Source organism: Mobula birostris, chromosome 18, assembly GCF_030028105.1.
Source record: "Mobula birostris isolate sMobBir1 chromosome 18, sMobBir1.hap1, whole genome shotgun sequence".
Taxonomy (NCBI): Eukaryota; Metazoa; Chordata; class Chondrichthyes; order Myliobatiformes; family Myliobatidae; genus Mobula; species Mobula birostris.
Genome location: NC_092387.1, coordinates 17,902,660 through 17,921,099, shown reverse-complemented (window position 1 = coordinate 17,921,099; position 18,440 = coordinate 17,902,660). Strand labels below are relative to the sequence as shown.

Below are 18,440 nucleotides of genomic sequence, written 5' to 3'. Positions count from 1 at the left end.
TCATATTCCGACTCCTTATGTTCCAACAACGTAGCCTGCCCAACTGAGTTAGCTGAGTGTATGTACAACCACATTAGCATGAATGAGGACACTGATGCTGGTTCATTCCTACCAATCCATTTGGTGAATTTTGAGGAGATAAAATGAAGCAGTGGTGGAATCTCCTTAGTGGTTGGAGATGCCTGCTGTATATAGTACAAACCTTATCTCTATGTTGCTAATAGATGCATCTGAAATTTTCTGCTGTTTTTCAAGGAAGCATCCTCGGTTGACTCCTCTTAACTGCTCCATCAATGAATCAAATGTTGTTTTCTCCATAAAAGAAGTAGATCACAAGTCCTGTGCCAGGCTTGAGGCCTTGAACTTCAAATCATCCCTTTCCTCAGACAGCCAAAAGCTAGTGCAGAGGCTGGTGCAATGAAAAATTTTACCACTGACACTTCCTTTTGCTGAAAAGTGGCTCCTCAATTAACAGAAATAATCCTACTTTCCAGAGTTTCATTGGAGAGAGATTTGTTGCAGAACAGAGAGAGTTTGGTAGAGGAGTTTTTAGGATGTTGAATGTAAGGCTCATTTTCTGCCATGCCCCAGTGAATCATTCATAGAGTTGGAGCTTGGGATCTAAATGCAAACGCATTCAAACACCGCGTGCACGCTGCAGCTCAGATACTGAAGTTGGAGTGGCCTTGGTTCAGGAGTGGAGATGACTTAGGGTGATCATATTTCCATTTGTCCCATGGATTGGTTCCAATCCATTTGCACACTCACAATTTACCATGCAATACAGCAACAAATGGAGTAAAATGAGCATCCATGATTTCATGTCTCCACGTTACCATGCAATGCAGTTCTCCAAAGTTTTACATTGAATGAAACAGTTATCTACCCCAGTGAAGATCAGCTGCTTACGTTGCTTATCTAACAGACGAGTGGCTGCAGTCTGGTGTGCACTGTCTGAAAAGGTGGTGGAAGCATGGATTCCCACAACGTTTAAGAAACAGCTGGATGAGAATCTGAACCACCAAGGCTTAGTAGGATATCCAGCAAATGCTGGTATGGTGTTAATATAGATAGGTACTGGATAATCTGATGACAGTAGTGGGCTGAAGGGCTCATTTCTATGACTCCACGAGTTCCTGTGCAAATTATACTTCAATAGAAGGGATAAGAAGTGAAAAAAATAGAAGTAAACTTGGGAAAACAATATCTAAAAAGCATTTGTCAAGGCTTCTCCGTTAACCAACACTAGCACAAAGCAAAATCCAACCAGCCATACTGTTAACGGTATCTAAGTACAACACAATTACTGAAGTAATTGTATTCAAACGTAATGGACAAAGAGACAGAAAATCCTCAATCACAAGAACAAAAATAATTAGCTTTTTGGTATTCCCCAAGTACTTAATTTTGTTTCTACAAACACATAAGCTTTACTGAAAATAAAAAAAAATTGAAATTGCTGGGGGGAAAATAACAGGCAGTACTTTTGGAAAGAAAAAATTATATGTCACATAGCAGACCTTTAATAACTGTTCTGATGAAGGGTTGATGTGGAGTATTAAATCCTTTTCTTTTACTATAGAATTGCCTGACCACTGAGTGTTTCCAGCTTGTTTTTGTTGCAGATTTCCAGCACCTGCAGTTTTTTTCTGATTGAGGTTTTACTGTTTTCTGGACAAATTTGATCAGGAATTGACCTGCAGCTTGGATGTTCATAACTCATTCTCCCATAGCCAAATGGAGACACAAGAGAATGCAAATGTTGGAATATGGAAAAACGCACTAACAGTTGGAAAATCTCAAGGTAGGAAGCAGAGCAAATATGCATTCCCCTTTCTTCTATGTGTACAATATTGTGTGTGCAAAAGGGCAGGGGGGAGGAGGAATACAAATTTTATTTATATATGGTACTTAAAAAGAATCTTTGAGATTTTTCAATGTCTTATTGGCAAAATAAAATAATACAGGTAAATATCGCAATCTTGAATGACTCCATATCATTCATTCTTAATGTCAACGTGTTATACGTACCTCTGCTTCCACAGGATCATCTGAGTTTTCCTCTTCAGTGTCTAGCAGGTCAATGGTCAAAGACACTTGTTCTCGGCTGTGTATGAAAGTAAGCTGGGAGCAAAAGGATGAAAAGAGAATTGGAATGGTTTGAGTAGACAGAATTTCTGGATTTACAGTAATATATTGCATCTTACAAAACATTTCTCACAAAGGTTTATTGCTTATCATAATAATAGGAATATACATAAGTCTCTTCCTTGTTCCCCAATACATTGTCTCATCCACAAACTATACTGTATTAGAAGGACACTTTTCCTTAAAATGTATTGTGAAATTGAAGGGAGTAAATATTAAAGGGAAAAAAAAATTACTAAGCGAGGAAAAAGTAAACTTCAATAGGACAACAAATATCTGTACAAATTAACTAACATATCAGAATACAAGAAATAGAAGAAGGTATCAACTGCTCTACCATGTAATAAGACCATGGTTGATGATTTACCTCAGCACGACTTACAGTCCTAACCCTGCAGCTCTTGATTCTTAACATCCATAAAGCCTTTGTCCTGAATATACCTAATGACTGAGGTGCCATAGTCCTAAATGAGAATTCACTACACAAAATGGCTGTGAAAAATATTTCCTTTCCATCTTGTCCTGAAAGACAAACTCCTTACTTTAGAATTACAGAGAGCCCAGCAGCTAAAACATCATCCCGGCATCTATCCTGTCAAGTCTTCTAATTTTGTACAGTGCCTATAAGAAAGTATTCACTCCCCCCCCCCCCCAGAAATTTTCATGTTTTATTATTTTACAACATTGAATCACAGTGGATTTAATTTGGCTTTTTTGACACTGATCAGCAGAAAAAGACTTTTGTGTAAAAGTGATAACAGATCTCTGCAAAGTGATTTAAATTAATTACAAACATAAAAAACAAAATAATTGATTACATAAGTATTCACCCCCCAAATCATCACTGGTGCGGCCAACTGGTTTTAGAAGTCACATAATCTGTTTTTGGAGACCTGTGCGCAGTCAAAGCCTTTCAACTGATTGTAGTAAAAATACACCTGTATATGGAAGGTCCAACTGCTGGTGAGCCAATATCCTGGCAAATACTACACCATGAAGACAAAAGAACACTCCAAACAACTCCACAAAAAAGTTATTAAAAAGCACAAATCAGGAGATGGAGACTAGAAAATTTCCAAGTCACTTAATATCCCTTGGAGTACAGTTCAGTCAATCATCAAGAAATGGAAATAGTACGGCACAGCTGTTTATCTGCTTACAGCAGACCTTCCTCTGAAACTGAATGACCGTTCGAGAAGGGGACTAGTGAGAGAGGCACCAAGAGACCTATCTGGAGAAGTTACAAGCTTCTGAGATGGGAGAGACTGTGCATACAACAACTATTGCCCGGGTGTTTCACCAAACGCAGCTTTATGGGAAAGTGGCAGAGAGAAAGCCACTGTTGAAAAAAAGACTCACTGAAATCTCGGCTAGAGTGTGCCAGAAGGCATGTGGGAGACTCTGAAGTCAGCTGGAAGAAGGTTCTATGGTGTGATGAAACCAAAATTGAGCTTTTTGGTCATCAGACTAAATGCTATGTTTGGCATAAGCCAAATGCCGCACTTTATCAAAAAACACACCATCCCTATTGTGAAGCATGGTGGTGGCTGCATCATGCTGTGGGGATGCTTCACTGCAGCGTGCCCTGGAAGGCTTGTGAAGGTAGAGGGTAAAATGAATGCAGCAATATACAGGGAAAACCTGGAGGAAAACCTGATGTAGTCTGCAAGAGATCTGCGACTTGGGAGATTTGTTTTTCAGCAAGACAATGACCCCAAGCTCAAAGCCAAAGCTACACAGAAATGGCTTAAAAACAACAAGGTTAATGTCCTGGAGTGGCCAAGTCAGAGTCTAGACCTCAATCCAATTGAGAATTTGTGGCTGGACTTGAAAAGGTCTGTTCACTCATGATCCCCGTGCAATCTGACAGAAATTATCCACTCAGACTCAAGGCTGTAATTGCTACCAAAGGTGCATCTACTAAATATTGACTGCAGTATACTTATGCAATCAATTATTTTGTGTTTTATATTTGTAATTTAGACCACTTTGTAGAGATCTGTTTTCACTTTGACACAAAACAGTCTTTTCCTGTTGATCAGTGTCAAAAAAGCCAAATTAAATCCACTGTGATTCAATGTTGTAAAACAATAAAACAAGAACACCCTTGGGGGGGGGGGGTGAATACATTTTTTTTAGGTAATGTATGTTTCACCCCTCATTCTTTTAAAATCATAAAAGTATTAGTCTTCCTACTTAATGTCTCCTTGTTCAACAGATCCATCATCTCTAAAGTAGATCTGGTGAATCTTTACTGCACTTTCTATCACAATTGCATCTTCTCATTACTAGGGAGATCGTACCTATACATAGCACTGTAGATGCTGTCACTTAAGGACTTGACAAAATTGAAGCAAAACACCTTTATTTTTGTTTTTCATTAATAACTAACAAAACACTCAATCTCCTAATTGCTTGCTGTAACTACGTTAACTTTCTGTGATTCATATATACAGACATCCAAGACCCAATGAACACAATACGTCCAATCTTTCAAAAGATACTCAGCTTCTGTTTTTCTTTCGCTAAGTACATGAAATTTTGTTTACTATAGCATTCTGCCATTCCTTGCCCATTCACTTAATCTATCACTATTTCCATGAAGTCTATCTGTATCCACTCCACTACCCACACGATCACCCATTATTTTATCACGAGCAAATTGAATATATTACACCTGGTCCATTTATTCACATCACTGATTATAGGTTGTGTAGAAACTCAGCATCAGACCTTCCACAAATACGTCATAGCCTTCCAACCCAAAAATAACCCATGTAAGTCCTACTCTCTGTTTTTCTGTCCATTAACTAATCCTCACTCTGCACCCATATATAATATCCAATCCCATGTGCTGTAGTCTGACTTAATCAACTCTTGTGTGAAAACTCACTGAAGACCCTTTGAAAATCCAAATTTATCAGATCCACTGGTTTCCCTCACATTGATTCTGCAAGTACAACTTCAGAAAAGACCGAATAATTTGTCAAATATGTTTTTTCATAAATCTGTGGGATTATTTTCCAATCCTATTTAATCTTACTATTAGCGTGTCCTCAATTGTAGATTCCAGCATCTTCCTATTACTGATGGCAGACAACTGGTCTAAATATCCTGCATCCTTCCAAGCAGCGAGAGCCAGCCTAGAACCCCTGGAATTTTATTCGATGACATCTAGCGTGTCCACTCGCTTCATAGCATCTTTTGCTTGGGTGACATCTGCTCATCACACACACATTCCTCCCACTAGTTCCACCCCTCCTCTCCCTTCCACTGCAATCCCCCCTCCATACTGTTCCTTTATGCTCTTTCCACCTCCCTCATTTGATTCCTTTTCACCTTCCATTATCTTCAGCCCTTTGTGACCTCCACCAAGCACCTCCAAATATCTGTCAGTATTTCAACTCCCTCCCCCTAACTGGATCCATCCATCACTTGCCAACTCAAACTCCATGCCTTCCACCCATCTGGCTATCTTGGTCTATCTTCCAGTCCAGATGAAGGACACCTAAAACGTCGGCTGGTCATTTCCCTCTATAGCCGTGCTGAGTTCTTTCAGCCTCTTGCATAGCACCTTTCCATCATCTTCTGTTTTTATTACAAAGTTGAAGATCCAGCAGAATTGTTAAGTGGATAATCCAGCTCAGCTACCTCCCACACTCTCATACCACCCAGCTAACGAATTCAATTTGGCCCAGGTGGTTTTGAGACACATCACAACACACTGGTTTCAGCAATAGTTTTGAACCCCAGCAATATTGCTAAGTCTAATATTTCAGAATTCACCATGCCTCTAACCAAGCAGTTTCAATAAAATTTTAATACCGAGATCTAGCTGACAAAATTATGTCAAGGAAGTGGGGAGCTTTCCAAATTGTGAATCCATATCCATTCAGATGCTACTCTCTTCATTTCTAGTCACGCCTCCCGAAAGGTAATTTTAAAGTGGTGGATCAGTCGTCAGAGAGGGATCAGCATCTCAACACTTACCTTGAAACAGTTCTCATCTGACATGAGCTGTTCAGCCTTGCGCTGGTAATTGCTTTCTATAGCAGTTCGGGAGGAAGTGGTTGCCAAGGGCCCCCCAGTGGCACAGTTACCACTCTCCGTTAGATATAGGTCAGTCACCTGTATACAGATTTCATCACTCACAATGTGTTGCAGCTATAAAGAGCAAAAACAAAAAAGAAGCAAGGAATAGGTTTGTGACTCAAACAAGTTTCTACATTTGAAACTGCTTTGGAAATTCAACGGCTAGTTGGGAAACTATCCTAGAGTGCCTATTTCAATGCATCAACCTAAGCAATTGTTTGTAAAGAGACACAATGAAACCTCAGTCCAAACACTAAGGATGGTTCAACTGTTTATACTTGGACCTTCCCACTGAAAACTGCTAAACGCAGTGAGGCTATTGTTAGGGAAGATCCAAGCACAAGCCAGTAAAAATAAAGCAGGAAGGCAGTCTGCTCACAACCTTCCAGTGCTAGACAGATCAACTTGTAAATGAGAGGAAGAGTATACAGTACTGTGTAAAAGTCTTAGGCGCGCACGCGCGCACACACACATATATATATGCCTAAGACATTTGCACAAAACTGTATTTATCAATGTGGAGTGGAGAATGAGTTTATAAATCTGGTGGGAGCAAAAGATGTTGGGAATGGCGAGGCTAGAACGCTGTGGGAAGGGAGTTGGACAGCCGGCAGAGAAGGAGTGCCAGGGGTGGGGGTGGCACAGGTGCAGACACACCTAGCCCTGAGACACCAGGCAAAGTGATTTGATTGCAGACAATTAGTTTATTGATCACTATAGATGGTCTCTCTGGTGCTTCCCACTCCGCCTCTCTCTATTCCCTTCTTCCCAACCATGAATCCCCTCTCCCTAGCCCCTTCCCACTCAGTCCACAATAGAGAACTATATCAGAATCAGGTTTATCATCACTCACATGTCATGAAATTTGTTATTTTTTTGCAGCAGCAATACAATGCAATACATAAAATTACTACAGTACTGTGAAAATGTCTTAGGCACTCATTGCTACATATATGTGCCTAAGACTTTTGCACAGTACTGTACCTTTTGAAGAAAAACAATAGATTATTCACAATTCTATTTCCAGCCACAGATGAACACATAATTGCTAATGCAGAAAAAATCTCATTTTGACCAAAAAATAGATTTTTATTGTAAATGTTATTTATATCTTGTCAATGAGTACCATTTAAAAGTACTATAAGATGTCCCAAAAATCACACCCTCACATATGCTTGCAGTATAATCAATATTAAACTCTCCATGTTCACTAAAATCTACGATCACATATTCCCATCTAAAGATGAATAAAAATGGTACAACATAAACAGATTTTAGCTCTGCCATTGAACAATAAAAGGTACTGACCACCAACTGAAATTCAAAAGAAAATAAGGAAATCAAGCTACACTCATTGGTGGACAGTCAGGTAATTAGGTCTTTTTAAAACTCATTTTAAAGTATTTCTCTGTGACAATGGAAGAGTCAAGTTGACTGTTCCCAGTTTTCTGATAGGGATGAATCAATAGCTTCCACCACAACATGACACTGATAAGGAACCAGACTAGAATGCAAAACAAAACCTGGTATACACGTGAGAAATACAGACATTATGGTTGGTAAAGAATCCCTCTCACCACTAATGCTTATCCACCTAGTGACCTTATGCCACGCCCTAGCATGCACCACAGCAAGGTATGGTGTAGTAAGCTCACATGATTTTCACATTCCCTTCGGAAGTACCTAATAGCCATGTTCTCTAACATTTCTGGCAGCCATCAAAGAAGCATGAGAAATATTTAAATTATTTTATATTAAACCACATTTTGTTTAATAATCTATATTTTAGACACCACATGATGGGGAAAAAAACAAATACTTTGTGCATTAGTGCAATTCTATTCTTCTGACAAAAATGTATTTCTTCACATTTACCTGTGTTGGAATTCATCTAAAATCATTTTCCAAGCATTGATCAGTATTGATTACTTCTCTCCCAGCAAGTCCCCACAACCTACCAATATGCATTCAGACACAAAGAAGAGTGATTTTGTGCTTTTGATTCCGGGAGCCGAAACAAATCAAATAATGAGCAGCAGTGGGCTGAGTGTGGATTCTTGTGGATCAGCACTAGGCATTCCATCTATTTTGAATAACTATCCTTTATTCCCATGCTCTGCTTTCCATTTTGAAGCGAGTTAGTACTCTATCCTGCTTCTTGTCCTGCACTCTTCATTCTCTGACATTCATTAGACTATTATAGGATACTTTAATGAAAGACTTTTGAAAATATATTTACATTTACTGCTTTATCACCATTGCTCTTCAAAATATTTAACAAGATTTTTGTACCAAAACATCTTCTTGGGAAAATTGCAATGACTGTCCACTGCTAGACTTTTTATTCCTAGACATTTTTCTGTTCTTCCCTTGGTCTCTATTACTTGTTCTAAATAATAGATTCCCTGGTATTAAGCTAACTGCTTAAAGTTCCTGGGAAAATGCTATGCCCCTTCTAAGTATAGCAGTTGTAGTACAATAACTCCAGTTGAGTATGATGTCCTCGTAAAGGGTTATTGGTTGGTCTTCAGGTGGCTGCAGAGGCTGATCCAAGACCTACATATCCAGGATATTAGGAGGATGTCTGTGCATGACTGTGTTTAACATGGGGAGGCTGAGGCTGATACACGAGCAGCCACCACGCAGTCCATAACAGATCAGGGTCAGGGTCCAGTGGCATGGGATGTAAGACCACTGGGGATCCTTCACTGTTGCAGCCTTCCTCTACCTTCACTGCCATTCTGATGGGTCATCACCTTCCACCACCTCTACCACTGAGATCTTGGTTGGCTCTTGTCTAGAATCTCTCCCTTGACCTTACCACCATGGGTGTCCCTACCAGGGGCTAAGCGTCAGATGGCTAAACTCCAGACGGCATCGCTCTCGAGATGTCAGGAACTCAGAAGCCTCTCCACCACAAGATGCTGATCCTCAGAAAACCCAATTCTAAATATAAATGTCATGTCAGCTTCCAGTTCCCAGGCACAACATCTTTTTCTAGCTGATTATTAAATCTATTTAGTAATGCCTCTGCTATCAATTTCCTGGTTCATTTTTAAATGCATCTGAGCAATCCCTCTACAGCAAAGATTTTATTCTATGTTTCATAGTTTATTTATGCTATCTGGTTTGAATGTTCGTTCTCTTGTGAGGTAGAGTACATCACAGCATTGTTAATACAAGTTTGGGACCTGTAAGTTCAAATCCCACTGTAGCAGTTAGGGAACTTAAAATTAATCCAGAATAAAGTATTTCAGTAACAGGAACCATAACACAGCTGGACTATTATTTTAAAAAAATTCTACAAGTGGTCTTTACTAAGCAAAATGTGGTGTTCTTATCAGATCTAGCCTTTATACAACTCCACGCCCACAATAAAGTTACTGATTTTTAAATGTCTTCCTATGTGTCTTAGTGGGGCACTCAGTTCAGATAAGGGTGGGTATTAAATGTTGACTTTGCTGTGAATCCTCACAGCAATCAATTTTCCCCATCCCCAGACCCTACACCTATACTTTACTTCTGCTTGATGTTCACGCTCATCCACCATTCCTACCCCTTACATTCCACCCCCCCAACAATTTTCAATTTCTTTTTCTATCCAATCAGCTCCACTAGGTAACTGTGTTACAACAGCCATAATGCACATGCCTGCTTTGCATCTGAAACTGCTCCCAGTAAATAATAAAAATAAAACATCCGCTGACCTTCCTGAACACAAATGGCATCTGCTACACTGGAGTATTTGCAGAGAAGACAGACACACACACACAACATTCAGATCAAGCCTTTGGCAGGAACAGGGGTATTCCTGTCCTGGTCCAACCTAAGATATCATGCCAAGAAACAGCAGCAGTGCTGGTACTGGCATGCCCCGATGTCCCTCACCAATTTTAATAGATTCACCATAGAAAGCATCCATTCAGATGCAATCAGAATTAGAATCAGGTTTATCACTGACATATGTCATGAAATACTTTGTGGTACAGCAGCAATACAATGTAATACATAAAAAATTACTACAAGGTACAATAAGAAATATTAAAAAAAAGTGCAATGCAAAAGGAGTTCATAAACCATTCAGAGATCTGATGGCGGAGGGCAAGAAGTTGTTCCTGAAACATTCAGCCTGTCTTCAGGCTCCTGTCCCTCCTCCCTGATGGTACAGCAAAGAGAAGTGCGCATGCCCTTGATACTGAGGATTCTTAAGGATGGATGTTGCCTTCTTGAGGTTTCGCCTATTAAGATGTCCTCGATGGAGGCCAATGCCCATGATGGACCTGGTTGAGTTTACAACCTACTGCAGCTTTTTCCTGATCCTGTGCGTTGGTGTCTCCGCACTAGATGACTAGATGGGGGTGGGGGGGGGGCAGGGAACAACTTAGAAGAGACCTTACTGGTAATTTCTTTACACAGAGAGTAGAGTACCTAGAATGAGCTGCCAGAGGAAGTAGTTGAGGCAGGTACAATCACAACATTTAAAAGGCATTTGAATATGGATATGAAGCGGAAGGGCTTGGATGGTTATGGGCTGAATGCCAGCATCTGGGATTAGCAGAGAACTTGCTGAGGTCAGTATGGACCAGTTGGTCTGAGGGGCCTGTTTCCAAGCTTAATTAGTCTTTGATTACTCACCCCCCCCCCCCCACCAATCAGGTAGAATATACAAATGCCTGAAAGCACATACCACCAGGTTCAAGGACAGCTTCTATCCTGCGGTTATAAGCTACTGAATGAAAATAAAACTCACTGATTTATACCTCATAACCTGTCTTGTGTTGGCCTTACTCCTGACTGTCAGTCTGCACTGCATCTTCTCTACAACTGTCACATTTTACTCTGCATCATGTTATTGCTTTTCCCTTGTACTACCGCGATAAACTAATGAGATGCAATGATCTGCACAGATGCACGCAAAACAAAGCTTTACACTGTACCTCGGTACATGTGGTAATAATAAACCAATTTACCAGCTTCTAATTGGTGATGTCTTACCTGCCTGACTATACTCTGGATGAGTTTGTCCATTGTAAAAGCAATGAACGCATGAATAGTAAACATTTCCCGAAGGGTGTCCTCATACTGGGAGGAATCCATGTTGCCATCTAGAAGATTCCGTACCATATCAAGGAAAGCTGGGTAATAGTCTTCCACATCAATATCCACTGCAATTTGACAAAGAAGCAGGTTACAGTATCATTCCCAAAGCAGTTCCCACCAGACCAGAACATTCGAGCTCTCACACAAAGCTGCAGCAACTTGATGCAATATACAGTCAAAAGATTTGAACACTAAAATCTACACTGGCACACTGAGGGAATGCCAGAGAGTCTTCCAAATGAGATATTATATTCCCATCTGCTTTCTTACCTGGCTTATAAAATGCCATGGATACATGGTGGAGAAAAACAAGAGGGCTATCCCCAGTGTTCAGACCAATAACTGTATTCATTCCTTAATCAATGTCTCTTATAAAGATAGTTTAACAGCTCAGTAAAACATTGCTGTTTTCAGAAATTTGGGAGTGTTTAATTTAGCTGCCAGATTTCCTGCTTACACCAGTGACTATGCTTCAAAACGTAGTTCTGTGGATGTAACACACACAAAACGCTGGAGAAACTCAGCAAGCCAAGCAACATCTAGGAAAATAGTACAGTCAACTGTTGCTTGTATTTCCAGCATCTGCAGAATTTCTCTTGATGTAATTTGGGATGAACCAGGACATGACTGAATCCAGTTTTCTAATTGTAGACGACTCTCTCACCACCACTGCCACAGCTAAAGCTCAGCCCCATCTGAAACACTTATAAAACATCACTCTCATACGCCTCTTTCCCTGCCTCAAGTGATGGAAAACTGCACCCATGATTAGGATCCACTGATTGAAAAGTTGGTGGAATCAGAGTCAAAAGTTCTTTCCCCAAACGCAATTGGATACATACTTATAAGAGAAAAGATGTAGAGTCAGGAAATATTCCAAGATACTTCATTTAATATATAATCCTTGCAGCGGAATGGATGTAAAAACAGCAAAGAAATGTTTACAGTTTACAAGTATATTATTGAGCTGATTGAAAAAGGAAATTCAACAGAATAAAATTAAGAACTCCCTGCTGTTCCTAAATTACTATCATAGGATTGTTAACATCACTGTGAATTAACAGAATAAGTAGACAGGGGATCACTTTAATGTCTGAGCTAAAAGATGGCAATTTTCACAATGCATTATTTAGTACTAAAATTAAGCAATAAACACAATTATGTGCTCTTGTTTTGCAGCAATGGGTACGAATACAGTAACTTTTTGACTCAGAGGTGAAAGGACAACCAATAGGTTCTCACCGATCTGATAACAATTTGTTCCCAGTGTACATCAGAATCTCACTGGCTTAAATTTTAGTCATTATTCTGCAGGTGCCACATTAAGTGACACCACTTAATAGTCAAAGTATGGAAATAAGAGAACATGCAAAAGAAAACCAAAAACGAATTGCCGTTTAGAACTGATTTCATCTAGGTAGTGTGTCACTGTTGCCGGCAATTTGAATGGAGAATGCTGTGGCTCATGTATGTTCAATGAATCAGGATACATACTCAGCATCACCACTGCCAAACATGTTAATTGAAATGCCTTAATTTGATGGGAGTTGACTCATAATGCCGCATACTGGCTTTCCTGATGATGTGTAATACAAAGCACAAAGTTATATCTTGCATGTATGTGCTTCTTAAATCTCACTGGAAACAAACTGAGCAGACACTTCATCAGACAAGACTAGATGTGAATCAATAAGCTGCTTTCTTTCACAGCAAGGTAAACACCTTGGTAAAAAGAGTCGATGGCGACTGGGCTCATTTAATACAATCAAGGCAGCTTAGCCATTGTTACGCTAATAAATAAGCCACCCTTTCCCGTGATAGTTGGACAATTTACTTGACATGAACATCTTTTGTAATTTCTAATCACTATCCACAAAGCAAACATTGAACAACTATGTCAGGTGACTGTGATTTACTCCAGGAAACACAGTATCCGGAGTTGTTACATGAAATATAATCATTTTTGGTACAGCTATGATGAGTATACAGAACTGCAACACATAATAGAATAAATGACTACGATCCTGCTTGCTATCATTTTTCAAGAGCAAGAACTGAAAAATACTGAAGATTTTTTAAACTTGTTTATGATTTTGTTTATCTTACTCATAGTACAGTGTATAGTTTTTAAAAATAGTTAAAAGAGCACTAGGTGACAATCTGTTAATGGATAACATAACTGAGAGATGTTAGTTAGCAGAAAATGTTTCTTTTTCCTTTAAGACAGGGGTCCCCAAACTGTTTTGCACCACAGACTGGTTTAATATCGACAATATTCTTGCAGACCGGCTGACCCTGGGGCGGGGGGGGCTGTTAATCACAACCGGACTATAGGTGATAAGTCAACTATAAGTCACTTTTAAGTGGCTAATACACTCAATTTCATTTCTAAAAGGGTTTACCTAACAAATTTAATATTAAACACACAACGCATATTTTCCTCGCATGAATATAGTGATAAGTCACTTATAAGTCAATAGCATCATAACACTTTAAGTAACGTTTGGATATTAAACACACGGCACATATTTTCCCCGTATGAACATATAAAATCATTGCAACACACCAATATCGCTGAATCAGTGGGAGCCCTGGTCTTGTTTCCCTGCAACAAGACGGTGCCGTTGAGGGGCGATGGGAGCCAGCGATACTCGAAGGGGGTTCCTTATGTCCAGTCTATTCCTCAATTTAGTTTTCATTGCATTCATTGCAGAAAACTCCGCTTCGCAGAGATATGATGTTGGAAATGGAAGTAATGTTTTCAGTGCTTTCGTGGCTATCTCAGGATATTCAGCCTTACATAATTTGCCTAGATCACACTTTTTCAGATATTTACAGATTAGAAACTTTTTGAACACTACTTTATCTACCTTTCCAATATTGCATCAAATTGAAGTTACAGAAAAAAATTTAGGTTTAAACCCCTATCAGAAGAGTTTAATAGCAATTATTTATGATCTGATTACGAAAATACGTCTAGGTACACCTGATAAAATTAACTATGAGTGGGAAAGAGAACTTCAAATATCTTTATCTGTAGAGAAATGGGAAAAAGTTCTTCAATTAGTCAATACTTCCTCAATGTGTAGCAGACAAGCCTTGATACAGTTTAAGGTGGTTCACAGGGCCACATCCAAGGATAAGCTAGCTCGTTTTTATTGCCACATAAATCCTGTTTGTGACAGATGTAAATCTGAGGTAGCTTCCTTGACACATATGTTCTGGTCTTGTCCTTTTCTAGAAGAATATTAGAAAGATATTTTTGATATTATTTCAGTAGTTCTGCGTATTGATTTACAACCTCACCCTTTTACTGCAATTTTTGGACTACCAATGATAGACTCTATCATTTATCCTTGCCAGCTTGTCGTCTAATTGCATTTGTTATATTAATAGCCAGAGGATCCATTTTATTTAAGTGGAAGGACTCTAATCCCCTCACTACATTTCAATGGTTTTCCCAAACGATAGCATGCCTAAACTTGGAAAAAATTAGGACTGGTACTATGGATCCTTTGGTTAAATCTGAAGAAACTTGGAGGCCATTTATTCAATATTTTCGTATAATGTAAGTTGACCCTTTCTGAATCCTTTGTAGCAATTTTTTTTTGTTCATGTATAGAGGAGCGGAGTTAACGACAAATAATAATTTTAACCGATGTAATATGACAGCCCAAGCTTTGTTTTTTTTAAGTTAGTTTTTCTTTAGTTTAGGGGTTTTTCTTTTTTTTCCTCTTTATAAAATATCTTTTTCATGGTCAGTTACTTGAGATTGGGAGGCTAAACTATATTTGTTACTTGGAATCTGTGCTTGTTCATGTTAACTGTTATTATTGTAATCCTGATCTCTATGTATCATTACTATTATTGTTATATTTAATTTTGAAACTTAATAAAAAGACTGAAAAAGAAGGGATATTCAGCCTTGATTTTGATCCAGAATGCTGGCAGAGATGTTATGTCAAATATACTTTTCAGCCCACTGTCATTTGCAAGCTCAAGGAGTTGATCTTCTTACTGCACTGATATGGATGATTCACTGGGGACATTCACAAATGGGTCACGGACCCATTCCTTTGCTCGTCTTGGGTCATTTGTGGTTGGGAAGTAATGCTCGAATTCTGCCGACAGCGAAGTTAGGTGATCGTGCACCAGCTGTGAGAAAGACGGTGCAGCCTCAGTCTCTCCCAAAATCCCAGCTAATGTTGGGAACATGTCAAATATGCCCCTGTCCACTCGCTGTCCCCACAGTTCCAGTTTGGCTTTGAAAGCAGACATTTTATCTGCCAACTAGAAGACAGTTGTCATTCTCCCCTGAAGTGACAAATTGAGTTCATTGAGCAGGTTGAAGATGTCACACAGATAAGTGAGTTTTACTATCCACTCCTCGTCACTGGAGTGTGCTGCCAGTGGTGACTTTTTTCCTGAAAGAAATCTCTGTAGCTGCTCTCTTAACTCAAAAACCCTGGCCAGGGCTCTCCCCCTTGATAGCCACCTGACTTCAGTGTGTAAGAGAAGGTGTTTGTGCTCTGCATCCATTTCCTTGTAAAGCTGCTCAGATGTGAGTTAAGGACTTTTGCTTTGATGTGATTGACAACTTCAACAATATCACTCAATGCATTAAGATCAGGCGACATTTTTCGGCTAGCCAGCACTTCCCTGTGTATGACACAGTGTGTAAACTGGCATTCAGGAGAAACCTCTTTGACTCAGGTAGTGAAACCAGACAGCCGGCCAGTCATAGTTGCAGCCCCGTCTGTGCATACTCCAACACAGAATGATCAGTTCAGTTTGCCTGACATGTAGTCATTCGAAGACTTGAATAGTTCTGCCCCAGCTGTGTTAGTTGGCAGCGGCAGTGCACACAACATACCCTCGTGCACATCATCTTGAAATATATATCGCACATAAACCAGCAGTATTGCCTTGTTGTCGACATCGGTAGACTCATCGACCTGGATAGCATACCATGGTGACTCGTTAAGCCGTTCCAACAGCTATGCTTCGATGTCCTCCGCATCGATTCTCCTTGAAACTGGTAGCTGAAAGAGAAACCTGTGCCATCTTGTTAGCTGCAGCTTCTCCCAACAGTTCACGGCACAAGTCCTTGGCAGCAGGCAGAATCAATTCTTCACCAACAGTGAAAGGTTTCTTAGCCGTAGCAATACAGCTAGCCACTAAGTACGACACTCTCAGAGCAGCAGCATTTGTGGAGGTGGTGGCTCTCAGCACTTGCTCCTGTCCCGCTTGCTCATGTTTTTTCCGCTCAAAAAACTCAACAGGTTTTTCTTTAAGTGCAGATGCTTGGACTCAAGGTGCCGAAGCAGTTTTGAGGGCTTCAGTGCCTCATTAGACAGCTTGTCTCCACATATTACACACACGGGGCTTCGAGCGTGCAAGTCACTGGTCGAAATAAAGCCATATTTTATGTACGACTCATCGTATTTTCTGTTGAAGGAAGCTTTGTTTTTGCAGTCTCAGCCTCAGTTGTCTCTGCGTTATCATCATCGTTAGGCCTTTTATGCCCCCTACCACCTCTTCCAAAGAAACTCTCAAGCAACTTTTGTTTTTTACTCATCGAGTAGTTGTAGGTTAATGACCAACTGATGACCTCATGTGCGTTCAAGTTCAACAGTGGGCGTGACAGGGAATGAGGAAAGGTGCAAGGTGCAAAGATATGAAAGGTTTCATATCACCAAATCATATTGTTTCCTCAAGGCCTGGTAGCACATGTTTTGCGGCCTGGTGGTTGGGGACCACTGCTTTAAGAGAATATTACGGTCCTTCTGATCATGTAAAGATTTAAACAGCATACATTCAGTACACTCTTTTGGGGGTCACAGGATTTAATACAAGTTTAATTTTATTTGTCACACATACATTGAAACATACAATGGAATGCCGCATTTTGCGTCAATAACTAACACAGTCCCAAAAGTGCAGGGAGAAGCCCACAAATGTTACCATGCTTCTGGTGCCAACACAGCATGCCCACAACTTACTAATCCTCACCCACACTTTTGGAAACCGGAGCACCCAGAGGGGACCCACATGGTTATAGGGAGAACATGCAACTCCTTACAGACAGCAATGGGAAATGAACCCTAATATCACAGCTATTGCTGTAAAGCATCTCACTAACCACTAAACTACCATTTCACCCAAGGAATGTAACAGACATTTAGGAAGAACATCCTTACATAGATTTTATAACGTGGGGCTCGTTATCACATGTTGAGGTGAACAGCACAGATGTATTTAAGAGAATGCCAGCTAAATATCTAAAACACAAAGAGTCAGAAGGATGCACTTGATGAAGTTAAATAAGGTAGCAGGAAAAGAGACTCAGGGGAAGCTTAAATATCTGTATAACATGTACCGCTCAACAGCCTGTTAGTAGTCTACCCTTAGGTAATCCTTCAAAATCTCCCAGTCCACCGACTGATAGGCAACTAAAAGCTTCCAATATAATGGGTGTGAAATATTTCCCATGCAAACACTGTGCTTACAGTTTAGTCTTTGAGCAAATGGATTTTCACTGCTATATCAAACAATATCAACCTTAGTACCTTTATTATATTTTAAATGTGCAAGAGTTTTCTTAGTTGCAAGACTCCTTTAAGTCACTGAATGCCGTGTCATCTCCACTAAGGAGCCAGAAACAGTGCAGAGATTTATGAGAATATTGCCAGCACTCAAGGGGACGTATTATGGAGAGATATTGAGCAGGCTGTGGCCGTTGAGAAAGAGGGATGATTTTATAGAAGTGCATAAAAATTGGAAAGAACATAGATAGGTTGAATACACACAGTCTTTTACCAGGGTCAGGGAATAAAGAACTAGAGAGAATAAGTTTAAGCAAGAGGGGAGCATTTAAGTAGGAACCCGAGGGGCAACCTATTTCACCCGGGTGGTAAGTATATTAAATTAGCTACCAGATAAAGTGGTTGTGGGAGGTACATTACCACATTTAGAAGACATTTGGTCAGGTACATGGTTTAGAGCAGGGGTGCCCAACCTGGCGTCTATGGATCCCTCAGTTAATGGAAGGAGTCCATGGCATAAAAAAAGTTGGGATCCCCTTGTTTAGAGGGATATGG

The 18,440-nt window shown here is 39.9% G+C and overlaps 1 protein-coding gene across 4 annotated transcripts in view; it reads right to left on the bottom strand.

The window, feature by feature from the left end:
- sin3aa (SIN3 transcription regulator family member Aa) overlaps positions 1 to 18,440 on the bottom strand; it is a 143,307-nt gene that overhangs the window by 13,454 nt on the left and 111,413 nt on the right. For all 4 annotated transcript variants that reach the window (XM_072282287.1, XM_072282290.1, XM_072282289.1 and 1 more), the window contains 3 exons: positions 11,236 to 11,405; positions 6,139 to 6,312; positions 2,032 to 2,124 (listed from right to left, as the gene is read on the bottom strand). In XM_072282287.1, the coding sequence (XP_072138388.1) occupies positions 2,032 to 2,124; positions 6,139 to 6,312; positions 11,236 to 11,405 (437 nt within the window). The remainder of the gene's footprint in view (positions 1 to 2,031; positions 2,125 to 6,138; positions 6,313 to 11,235; positions 11,406 to 18,440) is intronic.